The sequence below is a fragment of the Oryzias latipes genome, chromosome 19, assembly GCF_053564925.1.
Source record: "Oryzias latipes strain Hd-rR chromosome 19, Olatipes_Hd-rR_3.1".
Classification (NCBI taxonomy): domain Eukaryota; kingdom Metazoa; phylum Chordata; class Actinopteri; order Beloniformes; family Adrianichthyidae; genus Oryzias; species Oryzias latipes.
In genome coordinates, this window is record NC_136255.1 from 19,190,892 (window position 1) to 19,215,948 (window position 25,057).

The 25,057-nt window shown below is 38.9% G+C and overlaps 1 protein-coding gene across 3 annotated transcripts; it reads left to right on the plus strand.

Annotated features, from left to right (window-relative positions):
* The first annotated feature begins 393 nt into the window (after positions 1-393).
* On the plus strand, positions 394-24,514 carry LOC101158391 (liprin-alpha-3). Of its 3 annotated transcripts, none has more exons than XM_011488084.4 (32): positions 394-611; positions 9,415-10,203; positions 11,957-12,058; positions 12,383-12,547; positions 13,385-13,459; positions 13,548-13,607; positions 13,761-13,889; positions 14,799-14,891; positions 15,198-15,250; positions 15,587-15,680; positions 15,824-15,958; positions 16,043-16,126; positions 16,216-16,347; positions 16,434-16,496; positions 16,585-16,664; positions 16,774-16,960; positions 17,037-17,227; positions 17,306-17,549; positions 17,634-17,773; positions 17,857-18,005; positions 18,098-18,194; positions 18,485-18,566; positions 19,271-19,471; positions 19,557-19,619; positions 20,024-20,050; positions 20,383-20,558; positions 20,680-20,777; positions 20,861-21,036; positions 21,156-21,224; positions 21,601-21,763; positions 22,380-22,447; positions 22,535-24,514. In XM_011488084.4, the coding sequence occupies exons 2-31, from the start codon at positions 9,874-9,876 to the stop codon at positions 22,430-22,432; spliced, it is 3,711 nt and encodes a 1,236-aa protein (XP_011486386.1). In that variant the 5' UTR covers positions 394-611; positions 9,415-9,873; the 3' UTR covers positions 22,433-22,447; positions 22,535-24,514. The 3 variants fall into 3 exon arrangements, with proteins under 3 accessions (XP_011486386.1, XP_011486388.1, XP_011486387.1); XM_011488085.4 differs by having other exon boundaries at positions 552-710; XM_011488086.4 differs by lacking the exon at positions 13,548-13,607.
* Positions 24,515-25,057: the final 543 nt, after the last annotated feature.

The following is a 25,057-nucleotide window of genomic DNA, read 5'->3' on the forward strand; positions in this document are numbered from 1 at the left end:
TTAAATACCATGCATTGGAACCCTAATTTCTCTGCAACATGTATGATTTAGCTGTAATTGGATATTCTGGCATGACAGAATTAAAGTACATTTTAAATGCATCCATAAAATTGTGGTATGAAATTAAGATAACCCACTGGATCATATTACAGACCTCTGGTGCTCCAATCCAGATTAAAATTAGGATGCATATTCTGTTCTTTTTTTATAGGATGCAAAAGTTCTGCAACATCGTTCGTCAGTTGATCATCTGTCCTCTGTTATAATATGCACTGGATAATTTATCAGGTGTTTGATTGGCCCGTGGGTGCGCGCAAGAGCGTGGCGTGCGCGTAAATCACAAAGATGCGTAAAAATGCAGAGAGAATGTTTCTTTAAGAGCCATTACCTTCCAATCCGGCTGAGGAGGAGTCTGTGGTAAGGTGGCGTATCGTCTCTCGCTGCGTCCCCCTCCTGTCCCCCCATCGTTTACATGTGGAAAAGAGAGACAGGTAAAAAATAAAACCCATTCCTGGGTGGAGATAGAATCCGCGGAGATGGACGAGTAGAGGTTTTCTTTTTTTTTTCAAACCACCAAACATGGACAGTACGGGTTCTCCCCGATGACTGTGGTAAGGATGCAACTTCACACCGCCCCATCGCAACCCAGTTTCCACAGAGAGGAAAAAACAGACAGTGAGGAGCTCAGGAGGAAAAATGCATGCGTGCACGTATGTACTGACAAATGCATGCATGCGTCTGTGAAGCGTTGATGATGGAGGGGTTCTGTCTGGGTGTTTTGCATGCATGTCTGTATTGAAATAGATGAAAAGCAGTGTGCATCAGTCGGGGTTTGTTCGTGTCAGGATTTGGCATGTGTGTTGGTTTATTTAGGGCGCGCTTGCTCGCTCCCGTGTGCATACAGTTGGTGAGGTGATAGCTACTTGCGAGAGGGCGGGGGTTGGTTCTTATAAGCCCATCATAAGATGCCACTGTATATTGGCCTACTTGAATGTGTTGCTTGCGATTAATCAGGGCTATAAGCGCGTTGCCACTGGGAGCTTTGTCGTCAAACCGCCCTGTTCCATGCCGTCAGTGGCCCTTCATGGCCTTATTGCTTGGAATTAACGTCTGGATGTGGCCAGCTTCCTCTCATCCTGCTTTCCAACAGGCTTCATCGAGCAGAATTTGAACTGGATCGTTCATTACGCAAAGGGAAAAAAGAGAATCCCTTCAATATATAGAAGATTTCTGTTTAAAGATGCGCGCCGGTGCGCGTTTCATCTTTCCTCCTTATAGACAGAAAAATTCCCCGTCAGAGAAATGCACATTAGTTTGGATTTCTCTCTGCATTCCCGACAGCCACAATTCCACTGATGTGAATCTTGCCTGGGGGTGGGGGGCGGGGGGTGTACCGTTTCATAGTATGGTGGTGTCCGTGGGTGTCGTTCAAAGTCCTTCTGCTTTCCTGAAATGCCATGAACGCATCTCTCACGCACGCTTTTTGTGTTAAGGGGATTTATTTAACGCTATAGTATGGGGGGACATCCACTTCTCATATTCTCATTGTCTTCTGCTGTGGTAGTCTGCAAAAGCTCCTCCTCACCCCAATGAGTGGTGGGGAGCTGGATTTTTTTTCAGCTTTCTTCCCCCCAACAGACAGCTGCAGAAGGTTTAGATTTTACCCCCAGAGGCGTAATTGTTTCACATGTTCAATATTTTTATTAAGGACAGACTTTTTCTTGATTGGCCATCCAGATTCTGCCAAAGCAACCCAGTCTATCCAGAACCAAGATGCAGTGTGACTGTGATGATGGTGGGAGTGCTCATGCTGTGATTTCACATGTCAAACGCTCTCTTGGTCACTTTCAGTGTTGTGAAAGAGCTGCGTGAGCTTCCCTTGTTTTATGCAGTGAGTCAAGCAAATGTGCAAAGATGTAGTTCTCCCAACAGCAAGGTATCAGTTCATTTATTTCAGGCTTGGTTGCATTGTTTGATTGTGAGAGATAGAAGGAAGGTTGTCAGGTTGTGGTACAAAAACAACTTTGCAGCCTCTTGTTTTTGCTGTTATCAGTGTCTTACTCACACTCATAGACACACAGGTTCTGAAGCTTAGTGACCTTTGAGCTGATGCTTGAGTCAAAACTGCAGGATGCACCGTTAGAATTGTATGTACAGGAACAGCTTTATTTTTTTTTGTGTGAGATGACTCCTATAGATACAGAGTACACCTATGAGGTTTTATAGACCCAATCTAATGAAATTGTTTTTTTTTTTATCTTTTGAACATGTTCTTGTGGCATTTTTTTGATTATGGGGAACATATATGTAAAGAAAATTTGGATTGAAATGGCATTTCCTTGTATTTCTTTTTTCAAATAGTTGTGAATCAGAAACCAATGAAAAAATGCCGTTGGAAAAAGCCTGTACCAGTGACGTTGGTTATTCAGTCGGCGGACCGCAACCTCCCTGCTCCACTCCATTCCAATACATCCACCTGAAGACAAATAGATACATGTACGTCTTCATTTTACTCGTCTGAGCTGGTATCTGCTAAAACTGTACTGTAGCTCCAAAATTGCTCACCAGTTTTGTTGCAGCAGTAATGTTAGGTTAAGGGTGTAAAAAGCTAGCAGAAGAGTGTGCAAACAAAGGGATGATATAAAATGAAGGCAGACTTACTTTGCACCAACAGTTCTGTCCACAACTCAGAGGTGTTTCTGATGAACTACTGCTGTTTTGCAGAAATTATGGCCTAGAAAATGACACAGTGGTCTTTTAATCATGATTATGCCATTGTTAGCCAAATAAAAAAAGCCTGTACGGTTTTTCCAGAACATAGTTTTTGCACAGCACCAATAGTTCATTAAAAAATTGCCCCTCAAATGTGGGCGGGACTTTTGCCACAGAGTAAAACCTGTCCCCTTCCTCTTCCAGTTACTGAAAGCTCTCTGTTTACAGACTCTTCCGCTAAAGATCCTTACACCCTCAACCTACCATTGACAAAAATGGCGAACAATATTGCAGCTATGCAGCCATACAATTTTGAGCCAAATGACAGCTTGGATGAGGAAAACAAACATATGAATCTATCTATTTGTCTGCAAGTGGATGCTTAGGAATAGAGCGGAGCAGGGAGCTTGTAGCCCACCCAGCATATTTTCTACGTAACAAATAATCTTTTTTTTTTTCAAACAACATTTTTTCGTCTGTTCCAGCTTCACAACAAATAAATAAAGAAATACTCAGAAAGAACATGTTAAAAACACCAAAAACATCGTTTTCATTGGAGTGGATCTTTAAACGGATCAAACAATGACATGCCAACTGGTTTTGATTACAAATTAAATCAAATAAAAATTATTATTTTATAATATTTATTGTATTTATCGAAAGGAAATTCGTCTCCACATTTGACCCATCCCTTGGGGGAGCGGTGAGCTGCAGCCGAGCACCGCTCAGGAGGTGTTAGATTTTTCCCCCAGAGGCGTAGAGGTGTAGCGTTAAGGTACTTGCCCAAGGGCCTTCACTGGGTGATGTTAATTGCTTAATTGCTTTCTTAATGCGTGGTAGCTTCCCACTTTACCAACTGAGCTACCCAGCCGCTCTAATTAGGAAGAAAAGTTCTAAAAATAAACAATATTACAGTTATAGGTGCTATTGCCAAAAGTTTCACTCAAAAAATGTAATATTTGAAAATAAACAAACATGAAATATATATTTTTAACAAAAATATAACATTGAATATCTTCAAAAATTCCTCTCATCAATTGCAACATTTTTTAACATTTGTGACCGAACTTCCTAATTTATTTTTGTGTTCTGTTTCCCCTAATGTTTGTTTTTCTATGCTCAAAATATATTTTTAGAAACAAAATAATAATAATACTAGTAACGAAGTTTGACTATAAATATTTTTTTAATTACAACCATTATAAAACTTTAACTTTGTAAATAATAAAATGTTATCACAGTCAGAAGTGTCAGTAAACAGACCTTCATTGGTGATCACATTTACTCAGGAATGCTTCATGAAAGCACACTTAAAGCTCCTTAGTGCTTTTGAACTCCCCTCCTTTACAGACAGAGTATTAATTCAGATGTGTTGCTACTTCTTTAGAGATTTTTATAAACCAAAACTCATTTTTGTTGTTTAAGGGATTGTAGTCAATGCCAGGGCAGGTTTTTTTTTTGTCAGACTCTATCCATGGAGCTGGAAAGGAAGTTTAGACGATTTTACTGGGACACACAGGGAAGCTGCCAATTGCTCTGGCCAGGTTTCCAGCATGAGGATCTAATTCCAAGCTGTGTAAGACCTCCAGTTAACATTTCCTGCAGCTTCCTTACTCTGTGCCCATATTCCGATAAACTACTCAGCAAAACCATGCTTTCCCCGTTCACAGCTTCCATTCTCAGTTACCCGTGCCCTGTCACCTTTTAATGGATATATTGTCACAGCGGCATAAATAAGAGTCACATCAACAAATGTGAATGCATCCCCTCTTTTGCTTATCAGCTCCGGAGTCCTTTAAATGCATTCAGAAAATTATGTGCTACACAAGAACTCAGCATATTTCAACCTCTCTGCTGCCTCTCTCTCAATGCACTGTAATTATAACACTTTGCTCTGGTTAAAGGTAAAACGAGCACACCCAAAAACACACACACATAGACACAAAAAGAGCGAGAAGTGGTTACTTTTGTCGAGCTATAAAATAATATTAAATGCATCTCACTGGAATCATGTATCCGCTGCGAGTTAAAGGCTTCAAGGCGTTTTGTTTATTTGTTTATTTGTTTATTTATTTGGAGCCCCATTAGCTTCCACAAAGTGGTCGCTAGTCTTCCTGGGGTCCATACACAAAAAATACATACATTTTACCAATTTCACAAAAACCAAAACTGATTTCAGAAAATACAGTGACTAATTCATCATATTTACCTTAAAAGCTTCACATGTTAAAATAAGTTAAAACAATTTCATTTTTATACCAGCATATCAAAACACATAGCAACATAACCTCAACAATAATACATAGCATATCATTCAAATTGTTAGTTATTGTAAGTGGTCCATGTATCTTAGTTTTAAAATCTTTTTGAAATGATATTTGTTACTAATAAGCCTTGTCCTTACAGACACTTGATTCCATGCAACAGAAGATCTAAACAGCACTGTTCTTCTCATATAGTTAGATCTTGAAAAAGGAACAATCAAATCACCAGAGCTGACCTGACGAGTTTGATATTGGTGACAATACCCACTGTATAAAACTTTGTTTACCAAATATTGTGGACATTTTTTAAAAATGTCATTGTGCATTAAGCATTGAAGACTGAGTTGTACTTTGTCTTTTACCATCAACCAACCTAAAATGGTATGCATCTCGTTCACATTGGTCCAAAAAGAGCAACCAAGAGCCACCCTGGCAGCTCGATTTTGGGCAAGTTGTAATTTTTTTAGATGCCCCTGTGTCGCACTAGACCAAATGACTGGGCAATACTCCAGATGTGACAAAACCAAAGACTGTACAACTGTCCTCATGACTGAAGGTGGACAATATTGCGCACACCTCCGAGCCAGGGCGATTCCTCTGCCCATCTTGGATACTATGTGATTAATCTGATCTGTCCAAGAGAGCTGATCATCTAATTTGATGCCCAGAAGCTTGGTTTTAGTCACTTGTTCAACTAAACTATTGTCAATCCTCAAATTCAGGTAACATGGTGCATTCAATAAATATTTTGTACCGAAAACGATGCATTTTGTTTTAGATGTATTAAGAACCAATTTATTCAACTTAACCCAATTGGTGACTAAATTAAGTTGATTCTGTAGGGCTGTATTGAGCTCTGGCCCAGTAGTAGATGCACAGAATAAAGTTGCATCATCTGCATATAACACCACTTCTGCATTTCTAATCTCCTGGGACATATCATTTACAAACACTGAAAATAAAAGTGGACCCAAACAACTACCTTGTGGAACCCCACATGACATAAACTTTATTTCAGACAAGCTGCCATTGAAGAGGACTTTCTGTGTTCTGCCATTAAGATAATTTCTTATCAGTGAAAGAGCCAATTGTGAAAATCCATAACATTTGAGCTTTGCCAACAGAATATCATGGTCGATTACATCAAAAGCAGCTGTGAAATCTAAAAGTACCGCACCCACATATTTTTTATCATCCAAATGTGTTAACCAGTGGTCTACCATATGTACTAATGCCGTATTGGTTGAATGACCTGGTCTGTAGGCATGCTGTGCACTAGTAAACAGATCATTTGAGATAAAGTAATGTAGCATTTGATTAAATATCAACCTTTCAAAAATTTTACTCAAAACAGGGAGAACATGAACTGGTCTGCAGTTTGAAGCAGTAAACTCTGACTTTTCATCCTTAATTAGAGGTATAATTTTTGATTGTTTCCATTGGTCAGGAAACACACCACTGATCAGTGCTCTATTAAAAATATGACATATTGGTTTGTCCAAAACATTTGCAACTATTTTAAGGATTCTACCATCAATGTAATCAATACCTGGTGTTTTATCGTCAGGTAATGAGAGAAGCAAATCTTGAACATTATTCTCACTAACAGTGTCGAACACCAAGGAACAAGCTTTATTTTCCATTGTCAATTGAATATTTTGACAAGGAGAGCTTATATCCTGTGCTACCATAGAGGATCTCAGCTTTTCAACTTTGTTAATAAAAAAGTCATTCAAATGATTGGCAATATCAAATGGTTTACTGACACTAATGCCACCAATTTCCATATTCAAATTAAAAGTCTTTGTTTTTTTGCACATCAGTTCTTGTAACACTTTCCACAATCTTTTACTGTCATTCATGGAACCACAAATTTTTTGTCCAAAATATTCTTTTTTTTTCAAAAAGTTTAATTTTGTAACTTTATTCCTTAATATGCGATAGTTTGTATAATCCTCTACATGTTTAGAGTTGGAAGCCACCTTTTTTGCGTTGTCTCTCCGCTTCATGAGTGATAATAATTCCTCATCTAACCATGGAGCACTATTACTTTTTACCGTTCTTTTACGAAGTGGAGCATGTTTCTCAACAATCTTTCCAAACGTTGCCATAAAAATGTTCAAAGAAGCATTTACATCAATTTCCTGCACAACTGTAGACCAATTCGAACTTTTGATATCATCAATAAATAGATTGGGATTAAAATGTTTATAGGATCTGCGATACATGATTCTTCCACCGGATTTAGGCATTTTTGTTTGCTTTGTAATGGCTATCAAATTATGATCAGAACACCCTACTCCAATAGAAACTGCCTGGGAGCATAAATCAGGAACGTTAGTGTAAATGTGATCTATGCAGGTTGATTTAGATGAATTATCCATAGCAATTCTAGTTGGTTGTGTCATGACCTGTTTAAGATTACATGTATTAGCCATTGTAATGATCTTTTCAAACAAAAAACTTTTTTTTGAAAACCAGTCTATATTAAAGTCCCCAAGAAGAAACATTTCCCCACATTTATTTGAGACCATTTCCATATTTTCACATATTTTTTGTAAGTATTCTGCATTGGAGCTAGGTGGTCTGTAACAACAACCGACCAGTGTTGGTTTACTAAATGGAAGATTAATTTGCAACCATATTACTTCGATGTCTCTGCTCATTAACTCTGATTTTAGGGTAGCAACAATATTCTCCTTGACATAGAATGCTACTCCTCCACCATTTTGATTCCTATCTCTTCTGTATAATCTGTACCCATCAACATTTAGCATTGAGTTTTCAAAAGTACTATCTAGGTGTGTTTCAGATAAGGCTAAGACATGAATATTTTCAGTCAAACATATTTGTGTGATTTCATTAATCTTGTTTCTCAAGCTACATATATTTAAGTGTGCTAAAACTATACCTGTTTTGTGGCCCATTTGCAACTAAACACAACATATTTGCATTAATACAAAACTTTGAACATACATGACAATAGACAGTTCTCTTGGTCATTTAATCCGATTATTGCCTCTGTTCATTTACAGGCCAGATAACAAGTTTGTCATACCTTAACTCAGCTCTTTCCCCTTTTTCTCTGGCTGCTTTCAGCTGGGGCAGCAATTCCCTTCTCCTCTGCTGCACCACATCTGAAAAGTCTTCATTGACATATATACTTGTTCCCTTTAACTTTTTGGTTGAGGAAAGGATACGCTGGCGGTCCTTGAACCTGAGAAGCTTGACAATAATCTTTCTAGGCCTTCGTCCTTCTTGAAACTTTCCCAGTCGATGTACTTTCTCAATTTCAATGTTTGAGCCATCTAGACCCAATTTCTCAGACAGCATTTGTTGGATCTTGATTTCTAATCCACCAGTGGTTTCTCCTTTTTCTTCTGCGATCCCATCAATTAGAAGATTAGATCTCCTTGACTGGTTTTCAAGATAGTCCAACTTATGAAACAAGTCCTCCATTTCCTTCTTGAGCTTTGCAATGTCATTTTCAATTGCTTTGATTTTTACATCAGTACCTTTATATGTAGATGTCACCTCTTCCACGATGCCCTGGGTGAATTGTAGGCTTGTTTTCAGTTCATGGACTTCTTTGATAACACCATCCAACCTTTTTGTATTTCCATCCATGATGATCTGAATAAAACTCTTGAAGTTAAAACTCAAGGCGTTAAAACAGTTTCAACAAATAGACTAAAATAAATGTTAGGGACACAACACAAAATGCTGTTTTGCAGGAAATGCTTCCAATAAAAGCAACAATAATTGATTAGATTGGCTAGTCGAATATTTGATTTTTATTAAAATTGTTGTTTTTACTTTAAGTTACTCGCAGGTGCACCCTTCTACCTTTCTAGTTTGCTTTTAAAGCTACACTCTTCATTCATTGCTGTGCTAGTTCCTAAAGTCTGGTAAAAACTGCCACCAACTTTGGAGATACTGTCCTCTTGGAGAGCCTTAAAGCCAAACTGTTCCTGCATTAGTATTTGCCTATCTGACCTTTTATTATGCCGTTAATTCTTGTTTGATTGTTTTGATCCTTTTTCTGTTGTATCATTGTTTTACATGTTGGTTTGACCGCATAGAGCTTTATTTGATGGTGGTGGAAGGTGCTCTAGAAAAATATTAATAAGATAAATTAATGTATTGCTTCATAATCTGAGTAAAAGTTGTTCCTCATTCTCATCACTCCGGTTGGGGGACAGTTGGTCCCCTAAAGGAAACTTTTGATTTTGAAAGTCTATTTACTTAGAATCTGACAAATTAATAATTGCGTTCGCCATAAATTACATGTGTACAGACCCTAAAATGTAACCTAAGCAAGAATGCTTTTACTATCAGACATACAAAATGTCTGTAACTGTTAGCTATTTTCAAATTTGCATAAGCAAAGAGGAATTTACTGAAGAGAATTTGATGTGATGCCTGCTCTGTTTTTCAGTTTCTATCCTGGGTGCTGTAAGGAGCTGTGCCTCGTGGAAACGGAATAAGATCATCAGCCGTTCTTTGTCCCTACTTTCCCCCCCTTACCCCTTCCTTTTCTCTCCCTTCGCCATTCCCTGCCACCCACCAAAGGAGACACTCTTTTTCTCACATTAGAGTAGAACAAGTGAGCATTTGGATTGCTTAGCCAGCAATTATAGACCTTGTATTGCATGACAAATGAAAATAGATGTCCAGAAATGAGAGCGTGAAAGGAGACACAAAGGCAATAAACACAGAAAGAGGCAAACGTGACCAAAAGGATGATATTTTTGGATAAAATGCAAAGATTTATATTTTATACTTAAAACTTTTAGTAAAATCTTGTAAAAAAAAAACATAACCTAACACAAAAAAAAAAAGTTGCACTTGCTTTTCCCACTTGTCATTATTAACTCGACTCACACATCACGGCCTAATGATGATGTGTGAGGTGATGCCCACCATATCAGAGGATGGGCGAAGCGGGACAGGTGGGGGTTCTTCCTCACCTGCAGGAGCAGGACTAGGAGGCCCCGGAGGCACGCTGGGTGGGGGAGGATTCAGTGGCAGGGAGCCCAGAGGAGATGAAGGAGGCAGCACAGGGAACTTGGAGTCTTTGATGGTCAACATGCTGACAGAAAGAGAGAGGCTCCTGGAGAACCTGAGGGAGACACAGGACAGCTTGGGCACAGCTCAGCTTCGGCTCCGGGAGCTCGGCCACGAGAAGGAGTCTCTGCAGAGGCAGCTTTCAATTGCTCTGCCACAGGTGAGGCTGCAGCTGCTGTATATTCCCTTTTGTTAAGGAGTCAAATAAGATTTAAGTTGTTCCGCATAATAGTCAAAGTGCAATTTTGCAGAAATTACCAAGTGGTGTATCGTTTAATTGTTTTTAGGCAAGTTTCATGCAGTGAAACAGTTAGAAAGTGAACTTTTAAACAGCTAACTCCCCAAATTATCCAGTTTCAAGAATTTGTTGCTTATGTTTGCTTAGTATTCTTGTCATCTTCTGCTCATCCTAAACAAGCTAATTTCCTTTTTGTCACCCTGGGTTGTATAGGATGTAGTTTACATAAAAAGCATGTCCTGAATTACTTGGGGAATTTCGGTTATTCATCAAGCAAAAAAAGTTGCAAGATTCATGGTTTTCTCCTGATTTATTCACTGTTTTAGCAGTTTATGTCTTATAAAATGTATTATATCATTAATTTATAATAAGAACTCCCTTTTTGTTCTTTTGAGTAACAGTATTTGTTTTTCTCTCATTGTATTTTGGAGTAAGTCAGATGTACAATAACAAAGACTCTATAGAATTATTTTGTGTGCAATTTTACAGACACAAATTTAGACAGATAAACAAGAGCAGAAAGTGTAAATGTTTTAAAAGCACATGTTTGAACATGGACAGAGCAGATCTGAACGTAAACAGGGATATTTTTAGAGGTTGAAAGAAGGTTTTTCAAGGTAAGCACAGCAATACCTGAACATTGTATTGAAAAGTGTGGTCTGAAATGTAAAAACTTTACATCTCAGAATCTAAAGGAACACTAACTGTAAAAGATTGACACATTCGGTGCCTAGAATTAGGTGCAGATAAAGTTTGACTGAATGGACATTCACTTAAAAGGTGCCCTTTTAAAAGCATACATAGTGAAATACAGAATGAAGATGTTTTGAACAGGTCTTTCCCCTTATGTGATGTAGAACATTGCAGCAAATTCACTGGAGTGAATGGAGACGATGGCCAACCGAGATAAACTTCGTTAAGTAGAAATGAAAATAAAAGAAGACAAGGGAAACCAGCCGAGAAACTGACCCCTATCCAAACAAGAAACAATCCCATAAGGCCAAGAGCCAATCAACCTACTGTGCTGCCATCTGCATAGATTTCTTTCTTTTTGTGACTTTCCATTTTAAATTGCATGTCCTTTTTATGTCTTCTACACAGCTCTTTCAACAAAAAGTAAACAAAGAATTCAATAATAGACAACCACAGCATTTCTGTTATCATAAGACATGTTTTTTAGGCATATAAAGGAAGACGGGCTCTCTTGATTAGCAGAAGAGCTGCCATCAGTTCTGTTAATCCCTAATCGATGCTTTGTTGTTGAGTCTTTCTTTTGCATTTCGGTGTCAGGCTGTTTCGTAACGCTGTGATGTAATTCCGCCATGAAGAAGAGTTTACAGGGGAGGATGAGGAAGAGAGAGTGGTGGTGAAAAACTGTGTCAGTGATTCACATGATTGTTATGGAGGTTTACATCATGTACGTCCTCCCACGCCGCCAGTCTCAGGTGTTTCACAAAGCGTGTTTCTGGCAGCCGTTAGCCATATGTATTTCTGCAGACCTGTGTGTTTTTACTTTAATCAGGATTGCAGAATCAGTCTTTTTTTTTTACATCTAAGCTGAAATATTGTCTTTTTTTATCTCTTCACTGTAGCCCAGGTGGCTGTTTGATATTAAAACACACCTTCAAACTGTTTGTTTTCTTGTCCCTGAATGCAGCTTGTGTGTGTTTCACAGGAGTTTGCAGTGTTGACTAAAGAGCTGAACGTTTGCCGGGAGCAGCTCCTAGAAAGGGAGGAGGAAATTGCTGAGCTCAAGGCGGAGAGAAACAACACACGTGTAAGATGTTTAGCAGCCATTTTGCTTATTAGCACTGTAACGGTCTGTGCGCTATCTTCCTCACCAAGCGTGGTTGTGTGGGTGTGACACAGTTAATTTTGCTTGCTGTTTTCCTACAGTTAATCTAAGCCTCTTTCTTTTATCTCTTCTCCTACCGTCTTACTATTTGAACCCTTCGCATGTGCAATTTTTTTTACTACTAAATCCCCTCTCTTCCTCTCACCTGAGCTTTCTTTATCCTCTGTTTCTCTTCTGTTTTTTACACTCTCCAAAATCTAATCTTGCCTTGCCCCTTTACCCCCCCCCCCCCCCCCCATCCCACAGTTATTGCTGGAACACCTAGAGTGTCTAGTGTCTCGCCACGAGCGCAGTTTGAGGATGACAGTGGTGAAGAGGCAAGCCCAGTCGCCTGCAGGGGTGTCCAGTGAGGTGGAAGTCCTGAAGGCTCTCAAATCCCTGTTTGAGCACCACAAGGCACTGGATGAAAAGGTGGCTCAAAAGACAAAAATACATCACAAAAAAAACTTTATTGACTGACTTAAGAAAAGAATCAACAGCAGAAATTAAAAATACTAAAGCCAAACTATGCAAGAAATTGGAAGATTATATCAAAATCTTTGACCGAGATAGTGTGACGTCACCCAAAGAAAAAGACTCAACTTCCAGCTCCAACTTATTTAAGTCAATTCAGTCACCATTTTTGCGCGTTGCAGACACTGAGATGTTGGAGCCAGACATTGTCAGTAAGCAGTCTAAGTCGGTCTGAGTCAGCATTTCTATGGCAACCACTTTTGCCAATCGGGAGTGAGCTTGTTGGAATGCCACACCCCTACCCCTTTGAAAGCGAGCTTGTGCGAATCTTTTAATCACGTCAAACGTTCATCGTGAGACCACATACTATTATTGGGGCATCTGATTGGTCAGCTTATAACTTAAATAACTTGCACTACAGAACAAATATCCTGAAAAAAATAGGATTATCAAGGAGATGTTAAAAAAAGGTAGCAGAGAAGGTTATTCTGACAAATATAATGGTCAACACTCATGAAAAACCAAACAAACAAGAAATACAAACAAAAAAGGAAATGAGTGTCAGCATAAATGGAGTTTTCATAAGGGGAATTTCAAATGTGTAAAAACCGTGCCAAAAAAACGTGCCAAAACCCTGATGTAATTTATTTTAATTTCCATATTCCATCAGTCGCCATTTAAAGATGAGTTTTAAAAAAGATTCAGTCTGCAATGAAAATTCTTTAAAGCTTATATATATATATGTTCATGTATTTTCATACCAGATAATATGACTTGGTTTCTCATTGCTTAAAGGTCCGAGAGCGGCTCCGCGTGGCCCTCGAGAGAGTGTCCATGTTAGAGGATCAACTTGCAGCATCTTCTCAAGAGGTAAAGATTGAAATAGAAAAAATGTGTGTGAATATGCCAGCAACGCTAATTTGAAGTCTGAGTTTCCCATTTTGTCTCCGGATTTCAGGTAATCTCATTAAGAGACCAAATTAAAAGACGTCAACAAGGGGTGGACGGCGGGAAAGATGTAAGGGAGGGTTTGTGCATGTTGGTTCCAGTTCCTTTCGTGTATGTGTTAGAGAAGTAGATGTTGGGTACCATGGTGTGTTCCTGTCATTTCCATGTCTGTACAGCTAAAGTTGCATCACCCTCAATTTCCAACACATGCTCATATTCTCAGAGGCTACCAAACGGCCCCTCATCTGGCCTGGAGGATGGGGAGCTGGAAAGGCAGAGGGAGGGAGAAATAGAGCGACAGAGGTCTGAACTTTCCCAGCTGAGGGAGCGGCTGGCTCTCATGTGCAGGCAGGTGAGTCAGTTTGAAAAGCACTGATTTTTCAGTCTATAATTCAAAAAAAGATCATGCATTAAATTAAAGTATAAGGAAACCAAATCTTATATTTCTTTTTGGTGTCTCTCATCAGTTTTCATCTAAATTTTATTTAATTATTACTAAAATATGTTCATTTAAAATTCTTTGACTTTTTTTTAACCCTTGTGCTATCTTAGATGACCCCACCCTTACTTTGACGTGTTATTCCTACCATGACAAAGGTGGATAAAGGTGGAAAGATTTCATGTAATCCATGGACACCAGTGACGATCACAAATCATTGAAGAAAAAAGGTTCAGAGCACTGTCTAGTGGGTCTAGATGACCCAACTCCAAATGGTAAAGTGGCTAGGATAGCACAAGGGTTAATCTAATAATCCCAATGTGTGTGTGTATATATATATATATATATATATATATATATATATATATATATATATATATATATTAAGGGGTGGAAAATGCGCAAAACACAACTTTAAATCTTCCAATATATTTTATTATAATAATAATAATTATATCTGGATTATAAAAGTATTTTAACTGACATGAGAAAATGCCACAATCCCCTGCACATCTTACCAAAAATTTAGGAAATCTGCTCGCCCTCTAGTGGCTTAGGGTAGTATTGCAAAAGTACTGATATTTCTGTATTTATTTATAGACAGGAGGAGCACAATACACAAAAAGGTTAAATGCAGACTGGAAAACAGCATTCCTGTTTAATCATTTGAGTAGTTAAAGAGATGATTAAAGAGTTAAAGTAAAAAGGGTTAACACAGTTTAGAGTCTTCCACTTGCCAATCTCTTTACATTTGTTTCCGAGGGAGTTTGCTGCACTGATTCTGTCTGTGTCGCCTCATGTCTCTTTGCTATGTCACATCAGGTCGGGGAAATAGAGGAACAGCTTGCAGCCGCCAGGAGGGAGGTGACGAAATCAGAGGAGGCCAATCAGAAGCTCCAAAGAGAAGTAAAAGAGGTCTGTTCAGCCAATCTGTCTGGTTCCTGGCTAAAACCATGAGCCATTTTAGCACCTGGGGTTTCTATATTATGTTTAAACACCATGGCCATGTGTATTAATGTGTTTGTCTGTAAGGCAATTAGAGGGAAACTGCAACATTTTCTGTTTTAAAATGAACATTTTCTGTTTACGGTTGCTGAAATGTAAAGCACAAATGGGTCATGCACCACCAAAACATTAAAGTGAAACTGCTGGATTTCATTTTTTTCATTTCAATGAGGATTGGTAAATTGTGTCATATTTGTCCATTTCTGGTTACTTCAGGCACTTTGCCAAAGAGAAGATATGGAGGAAAGAATTACCACTTTAGAGCGGAGGTAATCTCATTTGTTGTATCAATCCATTTGTATCTGCAGTGTAAAGTTTCATAAATGTTGTTTACACATCGCAGAAAATAGGGGGTGTGCAGTTTTGGATTCGAATAGAGATGACACTATGCAGTGGTCACAGTTATTTTAAGTGTTTCTAAAGTGTTTACCTTTACACATCTTGGCCTAAACATGTATGTACTTTTTCACCAATTTGTCTAAAATCCATGTAGTAAAAAACACATTTTCTTATATAAAAGAATCCAAGTAAATAGTATTTTACCCAGAATACTTTTAGTTTAATCAAGGGCTCCTGTCATTTTTCAAATTTTGTGCTGCATGCAGGTATCTTAGCGCCCAGAGGGAGGCAACCTCTCTCCATGACATCAAAGACAAGCTGGAAAACGAGCTTGCCAGCAAGGAGTCCCTCCATAGACAAGTACGTTTGTCTCTAAATCCCCAAAACTCAGAGATGGTTCAAAGGAAATTGTTTCAGTGTTTGCCATCAAATATGAAAATAAATCTTCCAAGTGCATTTCCGCCTCCGAGTTCATAAGTATATGTTTGCTTAAATGTGTCTAGAGTGAAGAAAAGAACAGACAGCTACAGGAGCGGCTGGATGAGGCCAAGCAGAAGCTCCAGCAGACTCTACAGAGGGCAGAGACATTACCTGAAATCGAGGCGCAACTTGCACAAAGAGTGGCTGCTCTCAACAAAGTCAGTGGGGGGTGGGGGCACTGCCCAAATGTTCTTATCATTCATAACTAATGACAGGAAAATAACACGTTTTGCTGTCATTAGGCAGAGGAGCGACACGGAAACTTTGAGGAGCGACTCAGGCAAATGGAAGCCCAGCTTGAGGAGAAGAATCAGGAGCTCCAGAGGGTGATGGATTTTTTTTCTTGTCTATTTTCCCATATTTTTAACAAATTTGATTTTCTTTTATGCAAACCATCTGTCTGATTTTATTATAGGCTAGACAAAGAGAAAAAATGAACGATGAGCATAACAAACGCCTTTCAGACACAGTGGATAAGCTTCTCTCTGAGTCAAACGAGAGACTGCAGCTCCACTTAAAAGAGAGGATGGCAGCTCTGGAAGAAAAGGTGAGAATTGTTTTTTTATTCATGAATAATTTTTATATAGCTCCTAGATATACATATGTTACAAAATGTATCTTTTGCACTTCTAGAATGCTCTTTCTGAGGAGCTTTCCAATATGAAGAAAATACAAGATGACCTTCTTGCCAACAAGGTATAGCCTGAAATCAGCTGTGTTCAACAACTTTTTAAAAAAATTAAAGGGAAAAATACTATGTTCCTTTGTTATCTGTGTGTTGTAGGAGCAACTTCTAGCTGAGCTTGAACGAGTCCAACTGGAGCTGGATCAGCTGAGAGGCAGAACTGGATCTTCATATTCCAGGTTGGTCACATTAAACTGTATGACTTCAATCAAATTTCTAAGAAATACGTTTTTTTTCCCCAAAATGTGTTAATTTCTGAGATTAGTCACTATTCTATTTCTATCTCAGGGCAGGCAGCGTGAGCTCTCTTCCCTCCACCCTTTTTCGAAGATCTCTTCCGGGGAGCGCCTCAGAGCTCCGTTACCCTCAGGGTAGTGGCTCACTCCCTGCCGGCTATAGCAGCTCCTCAAGTGGAGTGGTGGTCAGGCGGGCTAACCGTGGCCGCTGGGGGCCTTCCAGAGATGACGGCAACAAGGTGTTTGTCTCAGACTAATAGAACGTTAAAGACAATGAATGTCTCATTTGTGATGAAGAGGATTTTTTTTTCTTAGTATGGAGAGTGGGACAGCGGGATGCTAGGACAGGGTTATGAGGGCGGTGTGGAAGGAGGCTGCTCTGATGACGAGGAGGATAGGGAGACTCTGTTTGGATCAGAGCTGCTCTCCCCCAGCGGGCAAACAGATGTACAGACTTTGGCCATCATGCTACAGGAGCAACTGGAGGCCATCAACAAGGAGATTAAGTAAGTATTGGAATTCAAATAATGTGGGATGGCATATCTTTTTGAACAGGCAGTATTATAGTCACCAATTTGTTTTAGGCTGATTCAGGAGGAGAAAGAGAGCACGGAGCTGAGGGCAGAGGAGATTGAAAGTCGGGTCAGCAGTGTTGCCCTTGATGGTTCGTCTCTACCCCCTTCCTCGTTGGGCGGACGGGACAGTGCTGGGAGGGGCTACATGACACCCTCCATCACTTCCTCTACCCTGGCATCTCCCTCACCACCCAGTTCTGGACATTCCACCCCTAGACTGCCTCATTCACCCGCTCGGGAGAATGACAGACAGGTGCTGCATTCAGATATTCACCATAAAACGTGGATTAGCTATGAATCACTGTTTGGATTAACTAAATATGTTTCTACTCTGCAGAACTCAAAAGATGGGGAAGAATGTAGAGCCCTCTCCCTCATAGATTCCACTCCTCCCCCTGTTCCCCGAGCCCTACGACTGGACAGAATGACCCACACTCACCCGGGGGCAGGTCTTGATGACCGGCATGAATATCGCAGGTACACTGAAAAATTACTGCATATCAACTGCTTATGAAGATCAAAAAGGCACTTTTTAATTGTTATTTCTTTTTCATATATAGTCTTTCTGCTGATGGTGCTACCACTGCTAGTCAGGATTCCCTCCACAAAGCCAGTAAAAAGAAAAGCATTAAGTCCTCTATTGGTCGTCTCTTTGGCAAAAAGGAGAAAGGAAGAATGGGTACCCCTAGTCGCGAATCTGCCTCACTTGGTCTGTGCAATAATGTTGTCAAAATTTGGTATTTTTAACGATACAATATTCATCATAAATCATGTTGATACAAAAATCTGGTATTTTTACAGCCTCCACACCCTCTGATGACCTCGGCTCAGCTGACCCATTAAGTTTGGCTAAACTCGGGACCGGAACGGTGGAGAAAGATCGCCGCAGCAAAAAGAAGTAAAGCTAAAAAATATTTTCAAATTTTACAGAGATGTCAGGAATTTTCTGTTGAAAGAATCATTAGTTTCACAGTCATTAACTCCAAACATATGTGGGCCTTCTTATCATTTTCACAACATTCAAGTGAAAGAAATACAGTAACTGCCCTTCTGTTGTGAGGAGTTAGAAGTTAGATGTCAAACATCTTAAGCCCTGCAGGATTTCTAATTTTAAAAAGAGGCGTTGGTAAAATGAGATTTTAGGAAATTAATCTTTGTCAAACTTTTGTTTTCCACTCTCTTTGCCAGGCACGACTTGCTAGAGGAAGCCTGTCGTCAGGGTCTGCCTTTTGCTTCATGGGATGGTCCCACTGTTGTCACTTGGCTTGAGGTACATAAGTTACCCTATGCTGTATATTGACCTACTTAACTAACTGGCCAGGCTGTGTTATTCCTGTAAGTTTACTAGGAGTGAAACACTCAGTGGTAAAGGAAGTTGTGTACATACTATAAATTTATTAGATTATGCAGTTTTTAGCCAAAATCAAAAACAAATTCGCCTCTAAGTTGTTGGTGGGACATTTGGCACGGAGTAAGCCCACCTCTACCTCCCGTCATCCATCTGTTTACACTCTCTCCCACTAGCTCACAGCCCCTTACAACCCCAACCTAACATTAGCAGAGCTACAAAAAATGAAGAGCAATTATGGAGCTATCCAGCCGTACAATTTTGAGCCAGATGTCAGATCAGATGAGGAAATCAAAGACGTTCATGGATCTAGTCGTCTACAAGTGGATGCATCAGAATGGAGCAGAGCAGGTAGCTTGTGGCCTGCCAATTGTAGCGTCTACTTCACAAATACAAGCATTTTCAAATGAGATTTTTTTGTCTGCTCCTAATTCACCATCATTTGAAAAATGAATTACTCAGAAATGCAATATTAAACTTAATTTCTTTATCTCCTCCATCATCAGAAAAATGCAACAAAAATATGTTAAAAACACCACACACAAAAGATAAATCGGTGTGGGTCTTTAAAGTATTTCTTCTTCTCCTGATGATCACATGTCTGACTGTTCCAAATGTTTTCCCAGTTGTGGGTCGGGATGCCTGCGTGGTACGTGGCAGCCTGCCGGGCCAACGTAAAGAGCGGTGCCATTATGGCCAACCTGTCAGACACAGAGATTCAGAGGGAGATTGGTATCAGCAACCCTTTGCACAGGCTCAAACTCCGCCTCGCCATCCAGGAAATGGTCTCCCTCACCAGTCCATCTGCACCTGCCAGCACCCGCTCCGTAAGGCTCAGTCAAAACAGCGGAGCAGGAATGGAATGTGCCGGCACATCGTCAAATCTGTGCTATTTGTTCTCTGCAATTACAGTCAACCAGCAACATTTGGATGACACACGCTGAGATGGAGTCCCTCACTGCAGCTACCAAACCAGTAAGACTTATTTCAAACCTTAATAGATGCTTATTATTGCTTAGATTTGCGCCAGACTAAGGCTATTACTCCTACAGCTCAGTAAAATCTACAAAAAAGCGTCACAAACCAGTTTGAGTAAATCAAATTGACTAGATTTCTCTTTTTCTTTGTCTCTAATTAGGAGCATTTGTCTTCACCTTTTCCTTACTATTCCCTTATAATCTGTTTTGATGGGATATTTTTCTAACTAATTTTCACTTACTAACAAAACTTTTCCTTCTCCTGCTTTTCCTCTCCGATCTTTCCTGTGACTGGTTCACCAAAACAAACACATCAACCCTTTTCTCTGGTGAAATTTCCCCCCTGTTGTTGCAACTTTTGTTCCCTTCTCTCTTTACCTTCTTCACCGGCTGAACCAAAAGGAGCAGAAGGAGTTCAGTTGGGATCAGGTAAGCTTGTTAGACATCACACATTTTGTGTTATCCTTGCGAGTAATGAACAGCACTTGTGCCAAAAACTAAGCATGTAATAAAACAGAAATGTAAGTAAAGAAAGTTTACAAGAAATGTCAGGAAGACCCCAACACCTAAGTTTTTTCCCCCAAAAAACATTTAAATTGGTACTTCTATATGTTGTATGACGTAAATATAAAAAGATTGTGCATTACATACGTGTCCTTTAATCCAAATGCAGGATAATATAATTAAAGTTATTAAAAAGCAAGACTGTTGTCATAAACACACCTTATAGATTTTTCATGTTTTATCATCATGGTTAACAGATCCTGGCCTATGGAGACATGAACCATGAGTGGGTGGGAAACGAATGGCTCCCCAGTTTAGGTTTGCCTCAGTATCGGTCCTACTTCATGGAGTCACTGGTGGACGCCCGCATGCTCGACCACCTCACCAAGAAAGAACTCCGGGGCCAGCTGAAGATGGTGGATAGTTTTCACAGGTGAAACAGCAAAGAAAATGGATTCTTCATCTAACACCAACCTATTTGCACACCCTCTGCATCTCTCACTGTTCGTGCTGTCTGTTATGAATAAATTAGGCTGATGTGTTCTCACTTACAGAGTCAGTCTCCATTATGGTATCATGTGCTTGAAGCGCTTGAACTATGATAGGAAAGAGCTGGAGAGGAAAAGAGAGGAGAGCCAACATCAGAACCAAGGTGAAGACTGTGAATAATGGAGAGATGCTCTAGAAGACTATTTGTTACTTGAGACTAACCGTATCACATTTGTGTTTCCTCAGATGTGATGGTTTGGTCCAATGAGCGAGTCATGTGTTGGGTCCAAGCCATTGGTCTTAAGGAATTTGCAGACAACCTTTTAGAAAGTGGGGTCCATGGGGCTCTACTGGCACTAGATGATACCTTTGACTACACCGACTTAGCCCTACTTCTTCAGATACCAAACCAGAACACACAGGTCATAAATCAATTCCTTCACTTGTAATTCTAAAGTCAGATCAACTGTTGGATAAAACGGACACATTTCTGGAACTTATTTCTGAATAACTGTACTGTCTATCTCTGGATGTGTTACAGGCCAGGCAGCTCCTGGAGAAGGAGTATAATGCTCTCATCTCCATGGGAACAGAGAGGAGGCCGGATGAGGTACAGCACAGCCAGTTGTTGGAGAATAAGGCTTTGTCACTTATTGTTGAACTCAGCAGCAACATTCTCTCATTTAATTGCCAAATTCTAGCCAGATTCTATCCTTTTTGTTAAAATACATCTTTATTCAATCGTTTCCTTCCTAATTTTTGGCACAAAAGTGCACGTGTCTCCCTCCTCTAGTTCTTTGTTGAAGTGGCCCAGCTGTGTTTACATGGGCACTAATTACTTGGTTGCAGCTTGCAGGACCAAAAACAGCAATATTCAGTCAAACAGTGATGCTTTGTCAAATACATTCTTTTCTTTATCCTACTAATAGACTGCTCAGATAGCAGCTGTGGCTTTAATCACTGGCATTATTTCATTGACTTATCAGGATGGCACAAAAACATTTACCCGATCGCCATCGTGGAGGAAGATGTTCAGAGAGAAAGACCTGCGTGGGGTGACCTCCGATTCCTCAGAAACGCTACCTGCCAACTTTCGTGCCTCGGCCATCTCGACCCCATCTGTCACCTTAAGAAAAGTCCAGAGTGATGGTGAGAAATAATTTTACCTCCTTAATTCAATTAAAACACAAAGAGAAAGTCTACTTTGGAGGAGCCAAAGTTGCTAAATTTCTGAAAATACTGGTACAATGAGTGGCTGTAAATTTAAATTGCAACAACTTAATAAAGCATAAGTCTCCTTAATTCTTTTTGCTACTTTTTTAGCAGATAGGATTGCTACAAAATTGCTGACATCTTTGTTGGTACCAGCTCAAAAATTGGAAAAAAGTTCTTACTTTGCAGTTTTTCTATTGTAATTGTTAAAAAAAGCATTTGCTAATTTTTACCTTATCCCCCATTATTTTTTTTATGACGAACACAAATACCCTCAGCAAATCCATAGTTATAATTAAATATGACTAAGTTGCAAGAAATCTGGAGCATCATAAAATCTCAGTCCGACCATCTTTTGATCTATTGTAAAAGCGTTTCCAGAGATCTTCCATGTCTTATCATGCCATTTTTTGCAAAAATAAAAAAAAACGGTGTCATTTTCTAGCAAAATTCCCCTCTGAGTAAGCCCTTCTCAATTTCCCGTCATCCATCTGTATACATGCATTTTTTTGTTGTTTAGTATTTTTTGCTAATCATCCTGTCCGTCTATCAGTTAATTCTGGTCCAAGAGGAGAGTCTGCTTCTGTAAGAACATATTCCTGCTGAAGATGCAGTTACAAGGTGAGGGGAAACATGCTCTGAAAATCCTCATTATTCGAATTTAAAGCATAATATGTTATTTTAATGTCTTTTCTATTTTGTTTGCAGAACAACACTTTAACTCTCCATTTCAAGGGGATTTAAAAAAATACATGTGGGAAAGAAGAAAAAAAAAAAGAAAAAACCTCTGTGGACTGTTTTTACTTTCAGTGGATATTGGAGAATGAACGAAGACTTCAAACTATGTGTCCCCAAAAAAGGCAAAAGGCACGGAGTGAATAATCACTAAAAAGATGATAAAAAAAAGAGTGAATGTCTGTTTATTCATTAGTTTCTCTCTCTCCCTCTCTGTCTTTTTCTCTCAATTTTGATCCATTGTTGTGGCATGATGCTGTTTGACTCTGTAGAAAGTGGCCTGTAGAAAGTGACAGTTGCCTATTGTGAATTCATCTCCTGTTTTTGGGTGTGAGACGGCAATATTGACACAACTAATTTATAGTTTTTAAAGTGGAAAACTCCATTCCTGTTCCAATCAAGAGAAAGATAGACATCCTTTCATCTGGTTTAGACTGATAGAAGAACATGCTGTCTGACAAGATCTCAATACAGAGTAGTCTGCTGTGGAGGGGGGGGGGGGGGGTAGGCATTCATGGAGGGCAAATGAAGCGTATGTTCTTAAGCCATAACAGAGATGAAATGCACAAATGTGAATGGGGGACGGTGAAAGTGGAGATGACAAAGTGCTTTATGACAAACTCCTGTTGAAACTGGGGGGAAAAAAGAATTTAGTTAAGGCGCATTTGTGTTAATATGCATGCCAAAATCAACTATTTTAGAGTGAACGTCATGATGTCAATCATCTAACAGTGTGAAAGCTCGGGTCCAGACTTTGTAAAATGTGTGTACTTTATTTTTATCATTTTTTTATGATTACTGATATTGTACGTATGTATGTATGTATGTATGTATGTATATGTGTGTGTGTGTGTAGGTGTGTGTGAGGGTGTGTGTGTGTGTAGGTGTGTGTGAGGGTGTGTGTATTAAATTGTATTCTTATTTCATACTTAGTTTCAAGATTGTAATTTCATTTGAGTTTGACAAAAGAAATATGTTTTAAAATGATGGACATTTAAAATATGCTACTTGTATGTGTACATTTTGAAGAAAAAAAGAAAATGTGTTATGATTTAAATTCATATTATTGGAGAATAGTGATAATTGAATATACTATAATATGACTAATGATAATGATTGTAAAAGCTGTAATTAAAATAACATACCTGTAACATGGTAGCAAAGGACTTCTTTTGGGTTGAGTAAAAGCTAAAGGTGTAGATACAGCCTTCTTGTCAAGTGTGTGCACTGTTTAACCAGTTCTGTCAGATGTGGAGTTAGTTTTTTTTTGTGTTTTGTTTTTTGTTTTACAATTTCGACAAAAGAAATGGGATCAAGACCTCACAAATCAAAACTACTTTGTAAAGAGGTAAAGACTGTCAAGTTCCCACTCTGGAAATCTTCTCAAAATCACCACACAACATAAAATAGGCTATTGTGGCAATGCATATTCATCCTTTACTTGTGCATCCATCCATCAATCAATATTCCAAAATTGCTGAATCCCTTTTGGGGACATGGGGGTACTGTTGGGGGAAGCCAGGGTACACCCCGTACGGGTTGTCAGTCTGTTGAAGGTGCATACAATCACACACATCCCCAGGTACAGACAATTTGGAGTCACCAATTACCATTTGAATTATATAAGAATACCCAGAATACCCAGCATTCACTGGAAGAACATGCAAACTCCTTACAGAAAAGTCCAAGGTGAGAAGAGGAGAGAGTCCTAACCACTACACCACTGTGCAGCCCTCCTCTGTCTAAATTCAAAATAACCCTCAACCCCTAAATTCAAGTTACCTATGTTTTAAGCAATGTTTCATTTGAGCTTGTTAGACATTTAGTAATGAGAAAGTGGTTTGCTTGTTTAACCAGCTAAAAACTCTACAAGTGAAAATCATGTTTTACAAGAGCAAGGTAAAACAGGTTTGTTACATTTCACATTGCTATAAAATAAAATAATTTTATCAAGAAGTTTTGATTTTTTAATTTAATTTGAAATGGTTTATTTCAAGCAATCAAACAGAAATAATACATAAAAACATTGCAATCATCAGTTATTCATACAATGACGTATCAAACTTGGGATAATTAGACATACAATTAATTATTACTTGAAAGGGAGTGGAAGGAAGCGAATTTATATGATCCCACCCCTGTTCTACCGTAACCATTTTATTACATGATTTATCATTATCCGGTTCATAACTTTATCAGACAGAATTAAGAATCCTTAGGTATCAATAAAGCACATGACGAAGGTGAATTACTTAAAATATGTAAAAAATAACTATTTTAGAAATCAACATGACAAATGCAGATCAGCTATCTAAAATATGAACAGATTATGTTAATTATAAAAACCATGCATATGATTAAAAATAATACTATATCAGTAAAATAGACATAACACTGTTTCAAAAATCTTTAAAGCAAAAATTGATCAAGTATCAAAAGTTAAGATTGTTTTTTCTTAGGGGCCATGGTCAGCTCTGTTTTTTGTTGGAGAAAATC

Excerpts from the sequence above, each read along its gene's own strand:
- LOC101158391 (XM_011488084.4), top strand. The coding sequence starts at position 9,874 with ATGATGATGTGTGAGGTGATGCCCACCATATCAGAGGATGGGCGAAGC. Across the intron at positions 12,548-13,384 it reads ACAAGGCACTGGATGAAAAG|GTCCGAGAGCGGCTCCGCGT; the intron begins GTGGCTCAAAAG and ends CATTGCTTAAAG. Across the intron at positions 21,764-22,379 it reads AAGAAAAGTCCAGAGTGATG|TTAATTCTGGTCCAAGAGGA; the intron begins GTGAGAAATAAT and ends TCCGTCTATCAG.